This window comes from Oncorhynchus nerka, linkage group LG24 (genome assembly GCF_034236695.1).
Source record: "Oncorhynchus nerka isolate Pitt River linkage group LG24, Oner_Uvic_2.0, whole genome shotgun sequence".
Classification (NCBI taxonomy): Eukaryota; Metazoa; Chordata; class Actinopteri; order Salmoniformes; family Salmonidae; genus Oncorhynchus; species Oncorhynchus nerka.
This window is the reverse complement of record NC_088419.1, coordinates 23,515,331-23,533,445: the sequence shown is the minus strand read 5'-3', so window position 1 is coordinate 23,533,445 and position 18,115 is coordinate 23,515,331. Positions and strand designations below refer to the sequence as shown.

The 18,115-nt window shown below is 40.9% G+C and overlaps 1 protein-coding gene across 1 annotated transcript; it reads left to right on the top strand.

Moving 5' to 3' along the window:
• Nucleotides 1-26: 26 nt before the first annotated feature.
• Nucleotides 27-15,842, top strand: LOC115107693 (DBH-like monooxygenase protein 1 homolog). Its single transcript, XM_029631216.2, has 12 exons — nt 27-588; nt 2,149-2,295; nt 2,500-2,667; nt 2,880-2,963; nt 5,610-5,789; nt 5,934-6,036; nt 6,224-6,390; nt 6,629-6,820; nt 7,849-7,908; nt 11,475-11,617; nt 14,960-15,128; nt 15,358-15,842. The coding sequence occupies exons 1-12, from the start codon at nt 307-309 to the stop codon at nt 15,511-15,513; spliced, it is 1,851 nt and encodes a 616-aa protein (XP_029487076.1). The 5' UTR covers nt 27-306; the 3' UTR covers nt 15,514-15,842.
• The last annotated feature ends 2,273 nt before the right edge of the window (nt 15,843-18,115 follow it).

Genomic DNA, 18,115 nt, shown 5'->3' with positions numbered 1-18,115 from the left:
CTAGTATGTCCTTCCTTACATGTTCAGAGATGATCCATCCAGTTACTCTGCCTAAAGTCACAGCCACCTGTATGGTAAGGCCTGACCACAGGAGTAGCAGTGTGGGACGTGTCTCTATGAAGATCAAAGCGGCCAGCACAAGTTTCGACAGTTCTAGTGAGAGGATGAGAGAAGCTGCTTCCTCGCAGATGAGTGTGCGTGCTTGGTCGCCCGCGTACAATTTGCAAACCAAACACTTCTAAAGAAACGTAATTTGTGTCTAAACAACGACATTCTATTATTTTGTTTGTAGTAGTTTTTTCGTCAATGTTCACGATGTTACCCGCGAAATATAGTAGTGTTGTAGTTTTCTTCACAACTTTTTGGTTTTACGCAACTTTGACACACGGGAGTGGATTTAGTCATTCAACTATTTTGGACCCTCATGGGAAGTATAATCTAAAGTGGAGGTTTGACCGGAGAACTATTACTTTTGAAATAGAAGTGGAAACTAGAGGATATATAGGATTTGGTCTATCTCCCAACGGTGCCATGGCGTCGTCAGACATTGTCATTGGCGGAGTCACGGATGGGACACCGTATCTACAGGTATGTTACTCACCTGGGTTTTATAGAATGAAAGTGACGCACGGTATGCCTTGCAGTTTTATCGCATGAGAGGTGGGCTACTTTCACTGTAATTTAACATTACATACATAGTTCAATTGTGCAGCTATATGAAAATTATGATTTATATTACATTTATGTTTAGCTATTTTCACAGGGCACTTGGGTATATTTGGGGTGTTTACCTGATGAAATAGTATTATCCAGAGCCATGTATTTAGATGAGACATGTATTCCTAAATACATGGCTTTGGATCTAAAAGTAGATTAAATAATAATTGAGAGTTTCCAAATTGAATTTATGGTTATTGGTTAGGTGTAACAAGCTATTGGCCATACCTGTTACTGTTAGTCCGACCCACCGCCTTATGGTAAACTTTTGTGGGGCACAGCCAGCCACTCATGGATTGACTCCAACAGGGTAAAGGGTCTGGATATTGCTACACATCACAGGAAGCTCACTGTGCCTCTGGGATCTGGCAATGATGCCACACAATCTAACACAGTCCCTCTTATTGTGTTACCAGAGGGTCAGGGTCTATGAAGAGACAGCAGCTGTAGTTTTGTGCCAATGTTGTTGTATGTTGTCATGTATTTACAAGCAATGCTTGGCAGTGATACGGACAAAGACATAACAGCCAGACACTTGCCACAACAAAGCCCTGTATATACCTGGTGCTAAAGTGTCCTGTGTCCTGATCTTGTCCGCATTCTGATTGTGCCCACGTTTTCTGAAATGTGTCTACACATGGTATTAAAATGTGTCTGTTACCCGTCCACTGTGTCTGCATTGTGACCAGATTTCCTGGTCCATCCTTGTATGCAAATAATTTCACAGCTATTCTTTCAAAATAATTTGTATTTATTTTAAGACTTATATTGACAGACAGTCATTTACATTTCAGATACGGAACATAAGACACATTTTCTGAAGCTTTAATAGGAAAACTAGCTTTTTAGATGCTTCCGTTTGCAAATATATACACTATATATTACTCACACAAAAGTATGGCATAAGTCAATTGGCCACCTTGTCAATGATTTTAAAGTGTAGGATAATGATGATTTAAATGGTTTCACTGTCCACATGCGTTTGTCCACAAAGCGTGCCTGACTACCTCCGGAGGTGGTCAGGAAGATCTGATCACAATGCGTATTTTAATCATCTACACCTGTCTAAAGATGTGGGTACAATCAGAGTGTGGAGAAGATCAGGACAACGGAAGCATGTTGGTACCAGGTATAAACGGGGCTCAAGGCAGTTGGTTAACCACAAATGAAGCATAGTCCTGTGGTAATAGTCATTTAGCTAGTCGTCATCCTAGCTAATGTAATAATACAGTAATAGATCAGTAATTAAGCAAAGTCATGTAATTATCTACCGTGCTCTTTCAATTGTGTCATTGGAACACTGGTTCTCCCAAAGTTTTGTGATTTACATCTATGAATGTATTTTTACATTGAAGGCTCTCTTGTCCCCTCGTTCAGGACAGTGTTATTGCAGACAGGACAGTTGTATTATATCCGGCATGCTTTCAACAGGATTACTTTGCAGACGCCAACAGAAAAGTGCACAGAGATGTGCAGCAGAACTACAGGCTGCAGTATGGCAGGGAGAACAGTACACACACAGTCCTGGCTTTCAGCAGGCACCTCCTGACCTGTGACACAAGTGACAAGGACATCACGGTACGTGGGTGGTGGAAATGTTTTATCAATGGGAAATGTGGAGGTTGATGTTTGCGTGTTTGAATGTGTGCTTGTGTGAGCGTTTTAGTTGTCAGTTCATGTCAGTTGTCAGTTCATGCCCGGTGTGTTATAGTACTTCTTACCGCATTTTAAAATCGAAACTCACTTCTAGATAGAAGATGTGTATGTGTATTGTCTGCCCAGGAAAGCACAGTGAGGGTGATATGGGCCTACCACAGTGAGGATGTGGGACCGTCAGGACCGATGTATCATGGAGTGAACAGGGGGAGGAAGAGTATGCGGCTACTCGACGCAGGAAGTAAAGCTAATATTTCCTCTGAGATGGACTTTTTCAACTTGCAAAACATAAACGTAAGTGTGACAGCTGGAGAAGAAAAGGTTACTTCTCTCACCCACTATCCATCTCTTAAACAAACTTGATACCACTTCTAGCTTTTATTACTTCACAGGACCTTTTGTACTCTGAGACTGTATTTGCACTGTGTGAGATTTATGATCAGTCCAATTTTATGGAGAGTAAATACAGTATCAGTCTCTCTGTCTGTTTGTTCCTCTCAAGATAGGTGCCAGTGCCATTCAAGGACACTACCTACTGGTGTCAGATATTTAAGATCCAGGAGGTTCAGAAGAAGCACCATATCATTAGAGTAAGTACACACTTGGAATTCATTGAGCTATATTAACAACACAGCAGAAAAATTATAGCAAATCGACCTCAGGCTTTCCCTTGAGGAAGGAGTAGCCTATAGTTCAGTCAGCATGCAGTCATCTTGTTTACCTTTTTTTAAAGGCATCTCACCTGGATAATTTCTGAGTTTTTATTTGTCTGCCTGCCTCCCTCTTTCAATGCTGTCGTCTGAAGTGGGTTCATCTTTCATTGCAGTCATCTGTAGTGTGTTCCGTAGAGAAATCTGTAGATATTTCTCCCACTTCTGAGGCACACCAGCCGCTTGTTTGCTGCTCCACATTGCTATTGTGTATTAAATGAGCCATTATATAAATTATATATTCCAAACATAGTTGAACTAGTATGAAACCAAAAAGCTTTAAAACACACTTGATTAAAGGAGGTAGCACATACAATTTAGATTCAAAAGAATGGTACGATGACACATTCCTTATCCATTTCTTGTTCTAATCCTTAGTGGGATTTGTCATAAAGACCAAATGTGCTTTTTTAAACTAGATGTTGATGTTTTACTAAAGGGCCTTAGTTATATTAACATAGTATGGAATAGTAGTTCTGTACTGTATCGTGTTATCATTGGTCAGATCACTTACGGTAGGACTTTTCTGCCAAGTAGAAAACATGAGAGTTGCTTTTAAAGTTGCCATGGCTATGACCTCTGACTTTAGAATCCTTGAGCTCAAAACAAAGTCTTCAGTCATTAAGTGAACCAGAGCCAGAAAGATATAAATATAGCTAGCTCTCTCTTCTCTTACTCCCCCTCCAGCACACAGCTTACACAGTACTATACATTCATCTGGCTCTTATGTTCTGCAATCTGCCACTCTGATGATGACAATTAGATCATAGAATGAGAAACACCAGCACCATGCTATCAGAAAAATATGCTCCACTGTCCTTATCCAATTTGTCAGAGGAGTTGTGTAAAGGTTTCAGAAAAGGTCTGGAAAATCCTACCCTTATTAAAAAAAGGTCTGGAAAATCCTACCCTTATTAACAGCTGCAGGGCTCAGAGGATCTCTGATTCCACTATACATAACACAAACTGTTGTGATATCCCACATATTGTTGTGAACTCTTATTTTGGAGGGATCTCTTTGCGTGACAAAATATTGTAAGATGATTAAAGTGTTGCCTTTATAGAATTAGTAGAGTAAAATGGAAATCATTTCAGTATCCAAATGCCACGTGGGAGTCGGACTGTTGGGATTAAACATTGTTATTTTTCCATCCCAGATGTTTTCATGATGTGTGAGTCAGTGAGTGAGAGGCAGTATGTAAGACATCTGTTATTATGCGTGATATGAATGGGACTGTCTCCTCCAATTCATATGTGGTCTATAAAGAAACGCTACTATTGTTCTTTTGGGGTTTTATGGCATTTATACAGAAGTTTAAAAGGCCCATCTCATTTTCCCTGTGCACGTTATACCAATAATCCTATCTTGACACTTCAAAAAGACCCCATTCCCATGATATTTTCTCAGTCACGGTTTCTGTCCCTACCCTCCGTTCCACCTCCTTCATCCCTCTGGGGGATTTGGTCTTCACCTCACTCCACAACTCTATTATCTTGGGCACCGCAACCTCACCTCCTGTTTAGATGACTCTATGACTTTCAAGACTTCCTGAAAACTGTCTACATGACATGCTTATTTTAGTTTGATAGATGTGTTCTATTCAATGAAGTTCTTTATTCAGAGAAAGTGGCATATAAAGTGTTCTATGAAGGCAGAGTTTGTTACACAGTGTACCCGATCGTCTAACAAGAGAGGCGCTATCCTTCCTCTCTCATGGCACAATCTCAACCTCAAACTTAGACTACCACGGATGCTTCCACCATGAATAAATATATTTGAGAAAAAGTAGGAAGAATGTCTAAATATTAATACGGTGTTCATGGGCCAAGCTTTGGTCTTGTGTCCTGTTGGTTTTAAAGGAGGCCTCACAGTATGATGTCAAGGTTTGCCCAGCAGGCAGCAAGCTGTTTTTCCCAGATTCTATGTCCAACCTAGAGGCCCCCAGGCCCATTGAGGAAAAACGTATTTATTTACATGTATTTTTCACTACTTTCTTCCTGAAGTGAGCAGGGCCTAGCCAATCCTGTTTATCCCCTCTTGTGTGAAACCTACTGTTGAGAGCAATATAATTGAGGTCTAACCCTTTCCTGCAGTCAAATGACTAAATAGACTTCTAGTGTCCTCATGGGTGGAATGTTGTGAAATTTTTAAAATTATTTTATAATTAATAAACTGCAAAAATGTGGTGTTTCGATGTCAAGCAGTTTTGTTATATTTCAGTCTTCTCTGATGTATATAAAGTGTAATATTGGGATGCAAATTCAAAATTGAATACATTTCAAAATACTAATATCTGACATGGTACAGGTGTCTTCTTGTACAGGTGTCTTCTTTTTTTTAAGCCCATAACCATGTGTGTATTCTTTTGTTTCAAAGTAGATTTGTTTAAGACTACCAAGAAATAATCTGTGTGACCCTGATTTAGCCCACTGCAGTAAATGTTAAGGCAAGTGTAGGCAATTCAAAAGAAACCAACTGGGGTTAGAATACAGTAACATTTACTACTTTCTTCTTTTTGTTTACAGATTGAGCCTTTGATTCAAAGGGGCCATGAAAACCTGGTTCATCACATTTTGTTGTATCAATGTGATAGCACCTTGAATGAGAGTGAGCTCAAGGCTGGCCATGAATGTTACCATCCAAATATGCCTGACTCCTTTCTCACGTGTGAGACGATAGTCTTCGCCTGGGCCATTGGTGGCGAGGTGGGCAATTGGTTTAAATGTGTAGTCATTTTTAATTCAGTGTTATAAAACTTTTCATTAGCCACTTGTATTTCCATGTATCAGAGTGATCATGTAAGCTTCCTTATTAACATGTTCAGTATGCCTCTCAATCTACCCTTACAGGGGTTCACCTATCCACCCCATGTTGGGCTGTCCATTGGCACATCAATAGACCCTGTCTATGTCCTGATGGAGGTCCACTATGACAACCCAGCCTTTCAACAAGGTATAGTACACCCACAAGGACACTTCATGTTGCATTACAAACAATGAATGTGACTTGTCTGCCTTCACTCTATTGTAATTTTCCCGTTTCACCCATTCACACTTGTGTGGCCAAGTGATATCTACAGCACTTTACAGTTCAACAGTCAGTTACCCTGTTCATTGTAATGTTACTGTTTCATTGTCAGGAGTGGTGGACAGCTCTGGCCTGCGTCTGTTCTACACCCCAGAGTTGCGTCAGTATGACGCAGGAGTGATAGAGACAGGTGTGTGGGTGAGTCTGTACCACATGCTGCCTCCAGGCATGCAGGAGTACATCTCAGAGGGACACTGTACCCGCGAGTGTTTGCAGGAGGTAAGAAAGCCAGCTATGGCGGAGTCTTTCAAACTGGTGCGATGCCTGACATTCCCATTTCACTAGGGAACAACAGGAGTCAAACATCCACTGTTAAATTACTGTTATGCTATACCACCAACAGTGACAAGCCTCCATTTTAGTCTTGCTACGTGCACAAAATAGTGATCAAAAGTGCAATAAAACTAAAAAGCACTTTCTGCATCTGTGAGAGAATATCTATTTGCTCCTCCATCAGTCCCTAGGCCAGGAGATGCCCAGCGGAGTTAGGGTGTTTGCTGTTCTGATGCATGCTCACCTAGCTGGCCGCGCCATCAGAACCAGACACTTCCGGGGACAGGAGGAGCTGCAGCCCCTGTCACATGATGAGGAGTTTGACTTCAACTTCCAGGAGTTCCAGCTGCTGAAGGACGAGAGGCTGCTGTTACCTGTTGGTACTCTGAAATACTGTTTAGCTGACACATTAAAGGTAGACTCAGTGATATGATGTAGGTGCACAAAGTAAACAGCATAGTGGGTCAATTTCCACAACAACTAAGAGCGTTGAAGAGTAAGGATAAACTTCTCCACTGTTTTCCACTGCTCTAACAACGTGAAGCGAACACATGCATATGCGCAGGTACTGTGTGTGACCGTGAGAGAGAATTCTTGCATCTCGCTCACCGCAATATCTGTGGTGCTGCTCGTGGCAACATCATTTTGCTGAGTCTACCTTTATATAGTGTAGGAAATATGGGATTATAAATCTACCGCTTGAGCTTGCCATGCGGGTTGAAGCATGTTCCCCTCTCCCTGTGATGAACAGTAATGATTGATGATTGCATGACTTTGATCCACCTACATAGATAAAGGACATAATTAGAGGTTCATCTTTTGGCTGTTGCCTCGTACCGTCGACCGCAGCATAGCCATGCTAAAACCACAGGAAATCACACCTCCTTGTACTGTATATTACTGCTTTAGTGTTATCGTAATTATGTACTTTTGTTTGATGTGGGGTTCTGTCACGTTCGTCATAGTGAGGAGACCAAGGCGCAGCGTGATTTGAATACATTCTTCTTTTAATAACGAATAACACGTAAACAAAACGAACGTGAAGCTATATACCACGAGTTCTGAAACAGGCAACTACACATAGACAATAACCCACAGATAAACCAAGGAATATGGCTACCTAAATATGGTTCCCAATCAGAGACAACGATAAACAGCTGCCTCTGATTGAGAACCAATCCAGGCAACCATAGACATATAAACCCCTAGACTATAAAAACCCCTAGACTATAAAAACCCCATGACATACAAAACCCCCTAGACAATAAAAAAACTAAACACACCACCCTTGTCACACCCTGACCTAACCAAATAAAAAATAAAACAAAGATAACTAAGGTCAGGGTGTGACAGGTTCTAAATTCACAACCACAGAAGAGCCTTGATTTTAATCTTTCTTTTCAGGGTGACAATTTGATCACAGAATGCAAGTACACCACAAAAGACAGACAAAACATGACCTGGGTAAGAATGCACTACTCAGAATCCACATGGATAAATGAATACTTATTTTGCCAGCTTTCTCTGTTATTTTCTTCCTTTTGCTTTTATGGGGCCTTTGAAACTGAGCCGTCAGCTCTGACATGGTGAATCCAGCTCATCCTTAAGATGTGGCTTCTTCCTAATGATCTGTTTTATGTGAGTTTACAGAGATCACCTCATTTTTTACATGTGTTCTATTGTTCCTCAGACGGAGCCTATTTGAGCTTATGTTTCAAATCTGTCTCTGTGTTTCTATGATTTGATGATTTGGTTGATTGCAGTACAGAACAAAAATCATCATGTTCGTGACAACATTACACAACCCTTCAGGGTAGAGCTATGGGGTTATTGCTTTGACTTCAGATGTAACATAAGATGGAAAGCCCATATTGTTTTTGAACCATTCTTACCTTTGAAGAAAAATGACACAGAAGGATGTCATCATTCCTATTACACAATTACAAATGAATAGATCAGTAGAATTAGTATACTTAAATGGAATGGAATTTAGTGTTCTGTAACTTACCGGTATAGAAATGAGTTGTGTGTCCCCTGCATGAACCTCTTGGTTGATACTTTCAGACATACAGTGCCGTCAAAAAGTATTTGCCCCCTTCCTGATTTTCTCTACCTTTGCATATTTTTTATACTGAATGTTATCAGATCTTCAACCAAAACCTACTATTAGATTAAGGGAACCTGAGTGAACAAATAACACAACATATACATACTTATTTCATTTATTTAATTAACAAAGTTATGCAACACCCAATGCCCCTGTGTGAAAAGGTAATTGCCCCCTTACACTTAATAACTGGTTGTGCCACATTCAGCTGCAATGACAGCAGCCAAATGTTTCCTGTAGTTGTTGATCTGTCTCTCACATCACTGTGGAGGAATTTTGGCCCACCTTTGCATGCAGAACTGCTTGAACTCAGTGACATTTATGGGTTTTCAAACATAAACTGCTCATTTCAAGTCCTGCCACAACATCTCAATTGGGATTAGTTCTGGACTTTGACTAAGCTATTACAAAACTTTGATTTTGTTGCTTTTTAGCCATTTTCATGTGATTGTGTGTTTTGGATCATTGTCTTCTGCATAACCACACATGGCCTGACATTCTCCTGTAGAATTCTCTGATACAGAGCAGAATTCATGGTTCCTTCTATTAAGGTAAGTTGACCTGGTTCCTGAGGCAGCAAAGCATCCCAAAACCATCATACTACCACCACCATGCTTGACCATTGGTATGAGGTTCTTACTGTGGAATGCAGTGTTTGGTTTTTGCCAGGCATAATGGAACCCATCTCATCCAAAAAAGCACTTGGAAGGAAGCACCTGGATGATCATCAAGACTCTTGGAAGAATGTTCTATGGACAAAAGTCAAACCAAACACTACATTCCACAGTAAGAACCTTATACCAACGGTCAAGCATGGTGGTGGTAGTGTGATGGTTCGGGGATGCTTTGCTGACTGGACGACTTACCTTAATAGAAGGAACCATGAATTCTGCTCTGTATCAGAGAATTCTACAGAAGAATGTCAGGCAATGCGTCTGTGAGCTGAAGCTGAAGCGCTGCTGCGTCATGCGGTAAGACAACGATCCAAAACACACAATCAAGTCTACATGAAAATGGCTAAAAAGCAACACATTTTAAGTTTTGGAATGGCCTAGTCAAAGTCCAGACCTAATCCCAATTGAGATGTTGTGGCAGGACTTGAAATGAACAGTTCATGCTTGAAAACCCACAAATGTCACTGAGTTCAAGCAGTTCTGCATGCAAAGGTGGGCCAAATATTCCTCCACAGATACGTGAGACACGGATCAACAACTACAGGAAGCATTTGGTTGCAGTCATTGCAGCTAAAGGTGGCACAGCCAGTTATAGAGTGTAATGGGGCAATTTCTTTTTCACACAGGGGCACTGGGTGTTGCATAACTTTGTTTATTAAATAAATGAAATATGCATGTAATTGTTGTGTTATTTGTTCACTCAGGTTCCCTTGATCTAATATTAGGATTTGGTTGAAGATCTGATAACATTCAGTATCAAAAATGTGCAAAAGTAGAGAAAATTAGAAAGGGGGCAAATACTTTTTCAGGGCACTGTACTGTATGTGTTACAGGCTGTCTGTTCTTGGCTAAACAATCTGTCTGCAGATACCCCCCAGGACCACAGATGGGATCTTGGTTATATAGTTGTTTGCAGCTACTGGCATAGTTTTTTACAGAGACATCAAACGACTGATGACTACAGTCGTAAAACGGGGCTCCTTCTCTTCTAGAGTTACTCTCTACTGTTCAGGAGTAAACATGCCAACCAATTGTTATTCTGGAACAATATCAAACAGAATTGTATTCCATTACAACTTTGTCACCACAAGGCACTGTTATTGTGTCAGCTTCGTGTTAGACATAATACAGCCTGAAGTGGTACTTAATCTATATCAGTCACATGTTTTCAGAAACAGATTTTCATGATTTCTTAGTGGTTTACAAGGACCCTGGTGCCAAATCTTAGTGTTTGTTGAAGTTCATGATTTTTACACAGATATCCATGTTGTTGTGGGGCTAAATAGAATAGAATAGAAGTGTAATTTGATAACAGTAAAGTAGAGTAAAGGCAGTGGTGCAGACTACACGCTGTGCGTAGGACCCCAGCGGCCCCCCACCATCATTTTGTAAATGCTATTGTAAACAACATTTTAGAACTGAGTCAAGGTCTCAACTTATTGTTGAGAGATAGCATACTAGAATACACAATGTGCAATTTTGTAATTTGGTTGTGCATCAGCAGTTCTTCTCTTGTCATGTCACTGACAGTCACTCAATTATCCCATATCAGCTAACATTTTATAAGACTGCAAGGATTATAAGTCTAGCCAGCTATCTAAACCTTCATCGCTGAATTAGGAAGGGCACATGCCCAGGGGCCCTGACCTCCAGGGGCCCCCATTGATTTTGTTAGTCATCCAGATGTTGTATGAACATGGCATAAGCCAAGGCAAAATGTGTACAATATCAGAACATTTGCTTTAGAACAGCAACATTTTCTCTCCACCCCATATAACATTTTGTAGAATTGTTGGAAAATGGCATTAAAACTGCAAAATGTTCAATCCTCTGCCAAGAGGGAGGCCACTAAAATGCCTGCGAGGTGGGGGGAGGGCAACCAAATCTGACTTAGGGCCCGCAAAAGGATATGTAACCTTTAATGTACCTGTTGTATTGGTATTTAGTATACAGAATAGGGAAAGGGGGTTATCTAGTCAGTTGCACAACTGAATGCATTGAACCGAAATGTGTCTTCCGCATTTAACCCAACCCCTCTGAATCAGAGAGGTGTGGGGGCTGCCTTAATCGACATCATCGGCACCCAGGGAGTAGTTGATGTTGGGGGTTATCTGCCTTGCTCAAGGGCAGAACGGCAGAATGTTCTACCTTGCCGGCTTGGGGATTCGAACCAGTGATGTTTTGGTTACTGGCCCAATGCTCTTAACCACTTGATTTCTAGATGATTTTCCCTCTGTCTATTCTCTCAGGGTGGTTTGACCACCAGGGATGAGATGTGTCTGTCCTACCTGCTCTACTATCCCAGAGTGAATCTGGCCAGGTGTGAGAGCCTCCCTGAGATCATCGGGCAGCTTAAGTTCATCGGAGTCAAAGAGATCCAGGTGCCTGTCACGTAAGTAAGAAGCTCTGTACTGCGACTGCAATACCCATGTAGTGGTTCAAGTTGGAACCTGTAATACCAATTGGGGAAGATCATTTTTATGTGAAGTGTTTTCTCTGCCTGGAGCACCTTACAAATGTCAAAGGTCAATACACAATGCATTATCATGGAGAAGTTATGTTCCAAATGAGTTACTGCATGATATAGAGAGAGATTAAATACGTCCCCCCAGGCCTGGGAGAGAGAATAGGGGAACGACTGGAAGAGGTTTATGGTACAAAGAGATTGCATGTCATAGGAAGGAGGAAAGGACTGAGGAATATGGGGTATCGTCCCAAAGAGCTCATAGTCACACTAGCCCAGTGGGGTCAACATGTGGAGCACATCTGAAGTTGAGCACAGTGGTACTCTTTTTCCTGTTTTAGATGGTTCTGTTTTGTTTTACCAGTTAGCATGCTGGACTTTGACAGCAAGATATACAAAGCAATAGTTTATTGTTTTCCTTAATATGTTTTTGCTCTTGCATTCCATTCATTTTGTTCAAAATAACATACTGTTCATCCATTTAAATTAGAAAATGCACAATATTTGTCTCTGTAGCTAGATTCCCATTCAATTGGTGACAATTTTTCATAGGAATGTTCTCAAATCTGAATAAAGAAAATATGCGCATTTTCCCTCTAGTGGTGTTTCCACCAAACTAACTTGTTGTAGAGAAAAATCTGTGCATGATGACAGTGCACACAAAATGTACATTTTTGCTTAAGTTTTCATTACCTAATAAAAAATCTAAAGGTCAACTGATAGTTTTGTCACAAAAACTGTTGCGTTAAATAGCAAATGTGCCTACTCTGGTTTTAGCACCTGCGCTCTAGGCAACAGCTCACATACAAAGTGAGGGTAGGCTAGTCTACATTATGACGTTATTATGGATGCAGGAGAATATTTGTATTTGTCAAACAGCAGTCGATCATCGATCATCATGTTACCAGATAAGACCCTCGGTATTTATTAGAAGGGAGCATCAAGCTCTTAGCGTGCACTTTCAACACCCACTTCATCTGGAGCCTAATAAACTGTGTGGTTTCCCGAGTCGTAGTTGGAGGATCACATACCATATCATCTTATAGAAATCGTTGATATCATCACGTGACTCCAAGTTTGCTTTCATGTGATGGTTATTATATCAGTATTTGCGCTTACAGGCGTTTCCACTGCTATTTCTCGCATAATACATTTTACCGACACCCACCACTGTCGAATAAACATAGCATCTGTAGGTATTTATCAAATTGTACAGAAACCTGTTTCTATCACAGCTGTCCTGTTTTTTTATACTGTATGACTTTACTTGCATGAAAACTGGATGATAGCATGCTTAGTGAAACAAATCATTTTACCATTAAGTTTTTACACCTTTGCTTTTATGCAAATAAAATGACAATGGCATCAAAAGCAGATGTGAAATCCTGAAACATAACATCAATCTACTTCATGTAATCATTAGATTACCTACAAGTCAGTTCATTGTCAGTATGTCAGTAAATTAAATAAACATAGTGCAACCTATTCCTTAACTGATGCTACTGCAGGTATTGTAATGTGTCCATGGTGTTTCCTGTCCATATGCCCCTGAGTGGTAAGTTGTGTAAGCGAGACCTTAGACCTGAGAATAGTTTGGAAAAAAGACCTGGAAATGAGTCTATTTGATGGGTTGGGCTGCTGGAGTGAGTTTTCTGTTCCTGCTATTAATGCATGACTACACTCCTTTTATTCCAAGAAGCCTTGTCATGAAGAGGAACACCAACCATCTATAAACAAAAACAGGCCTTAGCAGGAAACAGCAGTCCCACTTTCCCTAATGTCTTCCTCATGGAAATGCTTTTGGAAGGATTTAGTTAGCAGCTGCTGTTTTCCCTTCTGACCATAAATTGTAAAAATGTTTAACAATGTAGAGTGCATTCGGAAAGTATTCAGACCCCTTCACTTTTTCCACATTTTGTTACATTACAGCCTTATTCTAATATTGATTCTATTGTTTTTCCCCCTCCTCAATCTACACACAATGCCCCATAATGACAAAACAAAAACAGGTTTTTAGAAATGTTTGCATATTTATACAAAAAAAAGTATTCAGACCCGTTACTCAGTACTTTGTTGAAACACCTTTGGTAGCGATTACAGCCTTGAGTCTTCTTGGGTATGACACTACAAGCTTGGCACACCTGTATTTGGGGAGTTTCTCATATTATTCTCTGCAGATCCTCTCAAGCTCTGTCAGGTTGGATGGGGAGCGTCGCTGAACAGCTATTTTCAGATCTCTCCAGAGATGTTCGATCGGGTACAAATCCGGTCTCTGGCCGGGCCACTCAAGGACATTCAGAGACTTGTCGCGAAGCCACTCCTGCCTTGTCTTGGCTGTGTGTTTAGGTTCGTCATGTGCCTTTTACTGGGGAGTGGCTTATGTCTGGCCACTTTACCATAACGGCCTAATTGGTGGAGTGCTGCAGAGATGATTGTCCTTCTGGAAAGTTCTCCCATCTCCACAGAGGAACTCTAGAGATCTGTCAGAGTGACCATCGGGCTCTTGGTCACCTCCCTGACCAAGGCCCTTCTACCCTGGTTGCTCAGTTTGGCCGGGCAGCCAGCTCTAGGAAGAGTCTTGGTGGAAGAGTATTGGTTCTTCCATTTAAGAATGATGGAGGCTACTGTGTTCTTGGGGACCTTCAATGCTGCAGAAATATTTTGGTGCCCTTCCCCAGATCTGTGCCTCGACACAATCCTGTCTCTGAGCTCTATGGACAATTCCTTCGACCTCTTGGCTTGGTTTTGTCAACTGTGGGACCTTATAAACTGTAGACAGGTACTGTAGGTGCCATGTCCAATCAATTGGTGCCATGTCCAATCTGTAGGTGCCATGTCCAATCAATTGAATTTACCACAGGTGGGCTCCAATCAAGATGTAGAAAAATCTCAAGGATGATCAATGGAACAGGATGCACCTGAGATCAATTTCTAGTCTCATAGCAAAGAGTCTGGATACTTATGTAAATAAGGTATTTCTGTTTTTTATTTTTAATAACTGTAAAAAAAAATATCCTGTTTTCGCCTCGCCGTTATAGGGTATTTTGTGTAGATTCGTTTTTAAAAATTATTGAATCAATTTTAGAATAAATCTGTAACATAACAAAATGTGGAAAAAGTGAAGGGGTCTGAATACTTTACAATGCACTGAACTTGTATACAGTGGCTGATATATTGTGCATCAGCATGTGTATGGTAAATATTCTACCTTTTACATTCTTCATTTTACATTCTACCTTTCACTTACTGTATATTCTTCTTCTGTCATAGGACCTGGCCTTTCATGATCAAGAGCCCAAAGAAGTACAGCAGCCTCTCCTTCACAGAGGCCATGGACAAGTACAGGTGGTCGAAGAACAGAGGGAAGTCCTTCAACCAGATGGTTCTACAGCTGCCCATGAATGTGCGCTGCTCCAAGTGGGGGCAGGACGAGTGGTCGGTGAGTGTTCAGTCAGGGCTGGAGTTGATGTAGTGCTTTCAATTAGTCACTGACTAGGGAACCAATGAATCTGTGTCCTTTCATTCTTCTGGGATGTTGATTTATATAAATGTTGATCACTTATTCGTTTAAAACTGTATAATATATGATTGAATGTGTTTTAAATAGTAATCTTCCTCACTGTATTTCATAGTTATACATTTGTCCCGCTCTTTTGTTTCCTCTCCAGATTCAAGGGACCATAGTGTCACCACCAGTGGTGAAGTCCGAAGTCAAGCCTCCCTCCACGATGTGCCGTTCTGCCTCAGAGCCACACAGTGGAGTGGTTCTACTCTTTACCATGTGCCTCACATACTCTATAGTCCAGACCTGTTTAAGCCTTTAGTCTATAGCCAGACCACTGTGTGAATCACACCACTCACTCTCTCACACCGGCTGTGGAAGATGTTGTTTGACTGAAGAAGACGAGACATTCCTAGAATCTCTCCGCCCTATCCATTCATTATGTGTTATTGGGATGTCTGTTGAATGCAAATTCAGTCTTTGATCAGCAACAATAGAAGATGGTTCTAGAATGACTTCTCTGACTTGATCGGAGGTATCGGAGTGTGAATTATTATAAGGAATCTTCCATCGGATGGGCTGAAGTTCACATGTTGGAAAAATGTTTTGTTGTTGTCTAAATATATACATGTATAAACCATACTTTTTATATTCTGTGTGTCCAAAAGTTAATACATGTTTAAAGAGTTTTAGTTTGTAGTTATAAGTATTACCTATGGTCAAGTTTGGGTTGTTAGTTATTTATTTTGAGTATAAGACAAGACCCTTTTGCTAGTATTGCTCATGATGCATTCTTCATAGCCTATGATTGGAATTCTCTAGACCTGAGTACATTACTTGACAAGTCTACATAGAAACATAGTAATAGATGATTTCCCTGATCCCATTATCCTGTGGCAGCTCAGGGGGGGTTTCAGTACTGTAAGGCCACTGTTATGGCCTTGGGCTCCCTGGTACCGCTAGGAACATCTCTCCCTAAGGCCGCAGGGCCACCAGCACCACTAGTCCGACTTACAGCGATTACTCTGACTGACTAACTCTAATGTGCCAACGTCCCATATAGTCACAAACAGGTCAAAAAGGAAGGTCTCATTCTTGTTTTTCTGCATGTGTGATGTGGTTAGTTTTTGGAGAGAAGAGTCATGGAAAATGGAATATTGTGTTATTTACAGATCACGTGGATTTCAATGCATGAATATTTGAATGGATGAATGGATGGATATTTAATCTAATGGATACAGCAAGATACATCAGTGGGATAGGGACGCAAGAGAAGGTATGTGAATTATTAGATTACATGGGACCAATGTGAAAATGTACTGCCATCATTGTCTTTTACTAGGTTATTGAGTGTTTTGTTTCTCTTTGTGTCTCTAGTCAGGCTGGATTATTTTGAAAAGGTAGTTTTCTCACAGGGGATGGACTTAGCTGTTTTGAATTTGCCACCATCTGCAGTGTGGGACTGATGTATTGTTTGAGATAGTCATGGGTGAAAACATTACTTTTCCCCCCCTTGGGCTACCTCTCTGTCCAAAAGTTATTCTGTCTGTGTTCGACACTTAGAAAAAAAGGTGACATCTAGAACCTAAAAGAGTAATTTGGCTGTCCACATAGGAGAACCCTTTGTTGAACCCTTTTGGTTCCAGGTAGAACCCTTTTGGGTTCAACGTATAACCCTCTGTGGAAAGGGGATCTACATGGAACCCAAAATGGTTCTAGCTGAAATCCAAACAGGTAGCCCAACAGTGGTTCTCCTATGGGGACAGCCGGGGAACCGTTTTTGAACCCTTTTTTCTAAGAGTGTAGGAGTCTGTGCCAGCTTTCCTCTCTCTCTGTGTCAGTGGTGCCTAAAATCGAGGTGATACCATAGTATAACAACAGTATGAGATAGTAGCCATCCACCCTCTCTCAAAACTGGCAAATCAAGACCACCTATATTTAAGGACATTTTTTATATAACAAACAAGAAATCCAAGTTAATTAAGGATTCCCTGAGGATAAGCAGTCATTGAGGACTGCTCCTGTTGCAAGGTGAGGAACCATGTAAGAGCATTGCAAAGTTATTTGGTTCTCCTGACTTTGATGCCCTTGTCAAATGCCATGGGACATGAAAGAGCCACTCTCAAGATGGGGCATGTTTCGAATAATGGATGTGGCTGTGGTGCATCAGAGCAGATTGGTGTAATCTGTCCAATGATTTTGTTAGATGAAATTCAATTTACTCCTTAGGCTGATTCCTCTGTTGCTACTGCTGCTGCTACTGTCCTGAATGTCATTATGTCAGTGTTGTACAGTAGCAGATGTTTTTCATTGACCTCAAAGCTCATCCTGTCTGAGTAGACCAGCACAATGCTTCTTTGAGGTCCAAATGATTCCAGATATCAATTCCAAAGGCATCCAGCAGAGGTCAGTATTCACTAGCAAATTGCTGCACCACGTCCTCAAATCCAACGCTGAGAAATAGTGTGAGCCTGATCTTGGAGCATCAAAACATTGCAGACACTGATCCTCCATAGTAAGCCTTGTCATTTGTGTATCATTTAAAACCAATATCAAAAGGATGACATCCCCACTGGGCAGAAACTGGTTGAATCAATGTTGTTTCCACATCATTTCAACCCATAAAATGAATGTGATGACGTTGAATAAACTTGGAAAACTGATTGGATTTGCAAAAAGTCTTCAACTTCAGGACATTTCAGCTTTTTTTCACCCAACCTTTGTCCTAAATCCAATGACGTGACATTTGTGTCAAAAACTAGACTTTAAACTGATGTCTATGCTCAGTGGGTCTCCTTTACGTCAGACTGTGTAATATAAGGTCTTGGCCCAGGATGCCTGCCAATTCACATTTTTATTAGGAGCTCTATCCTACACTGGGTTTGACTTGCTGACAAATCTTTGGATATAAACACACTGATCCC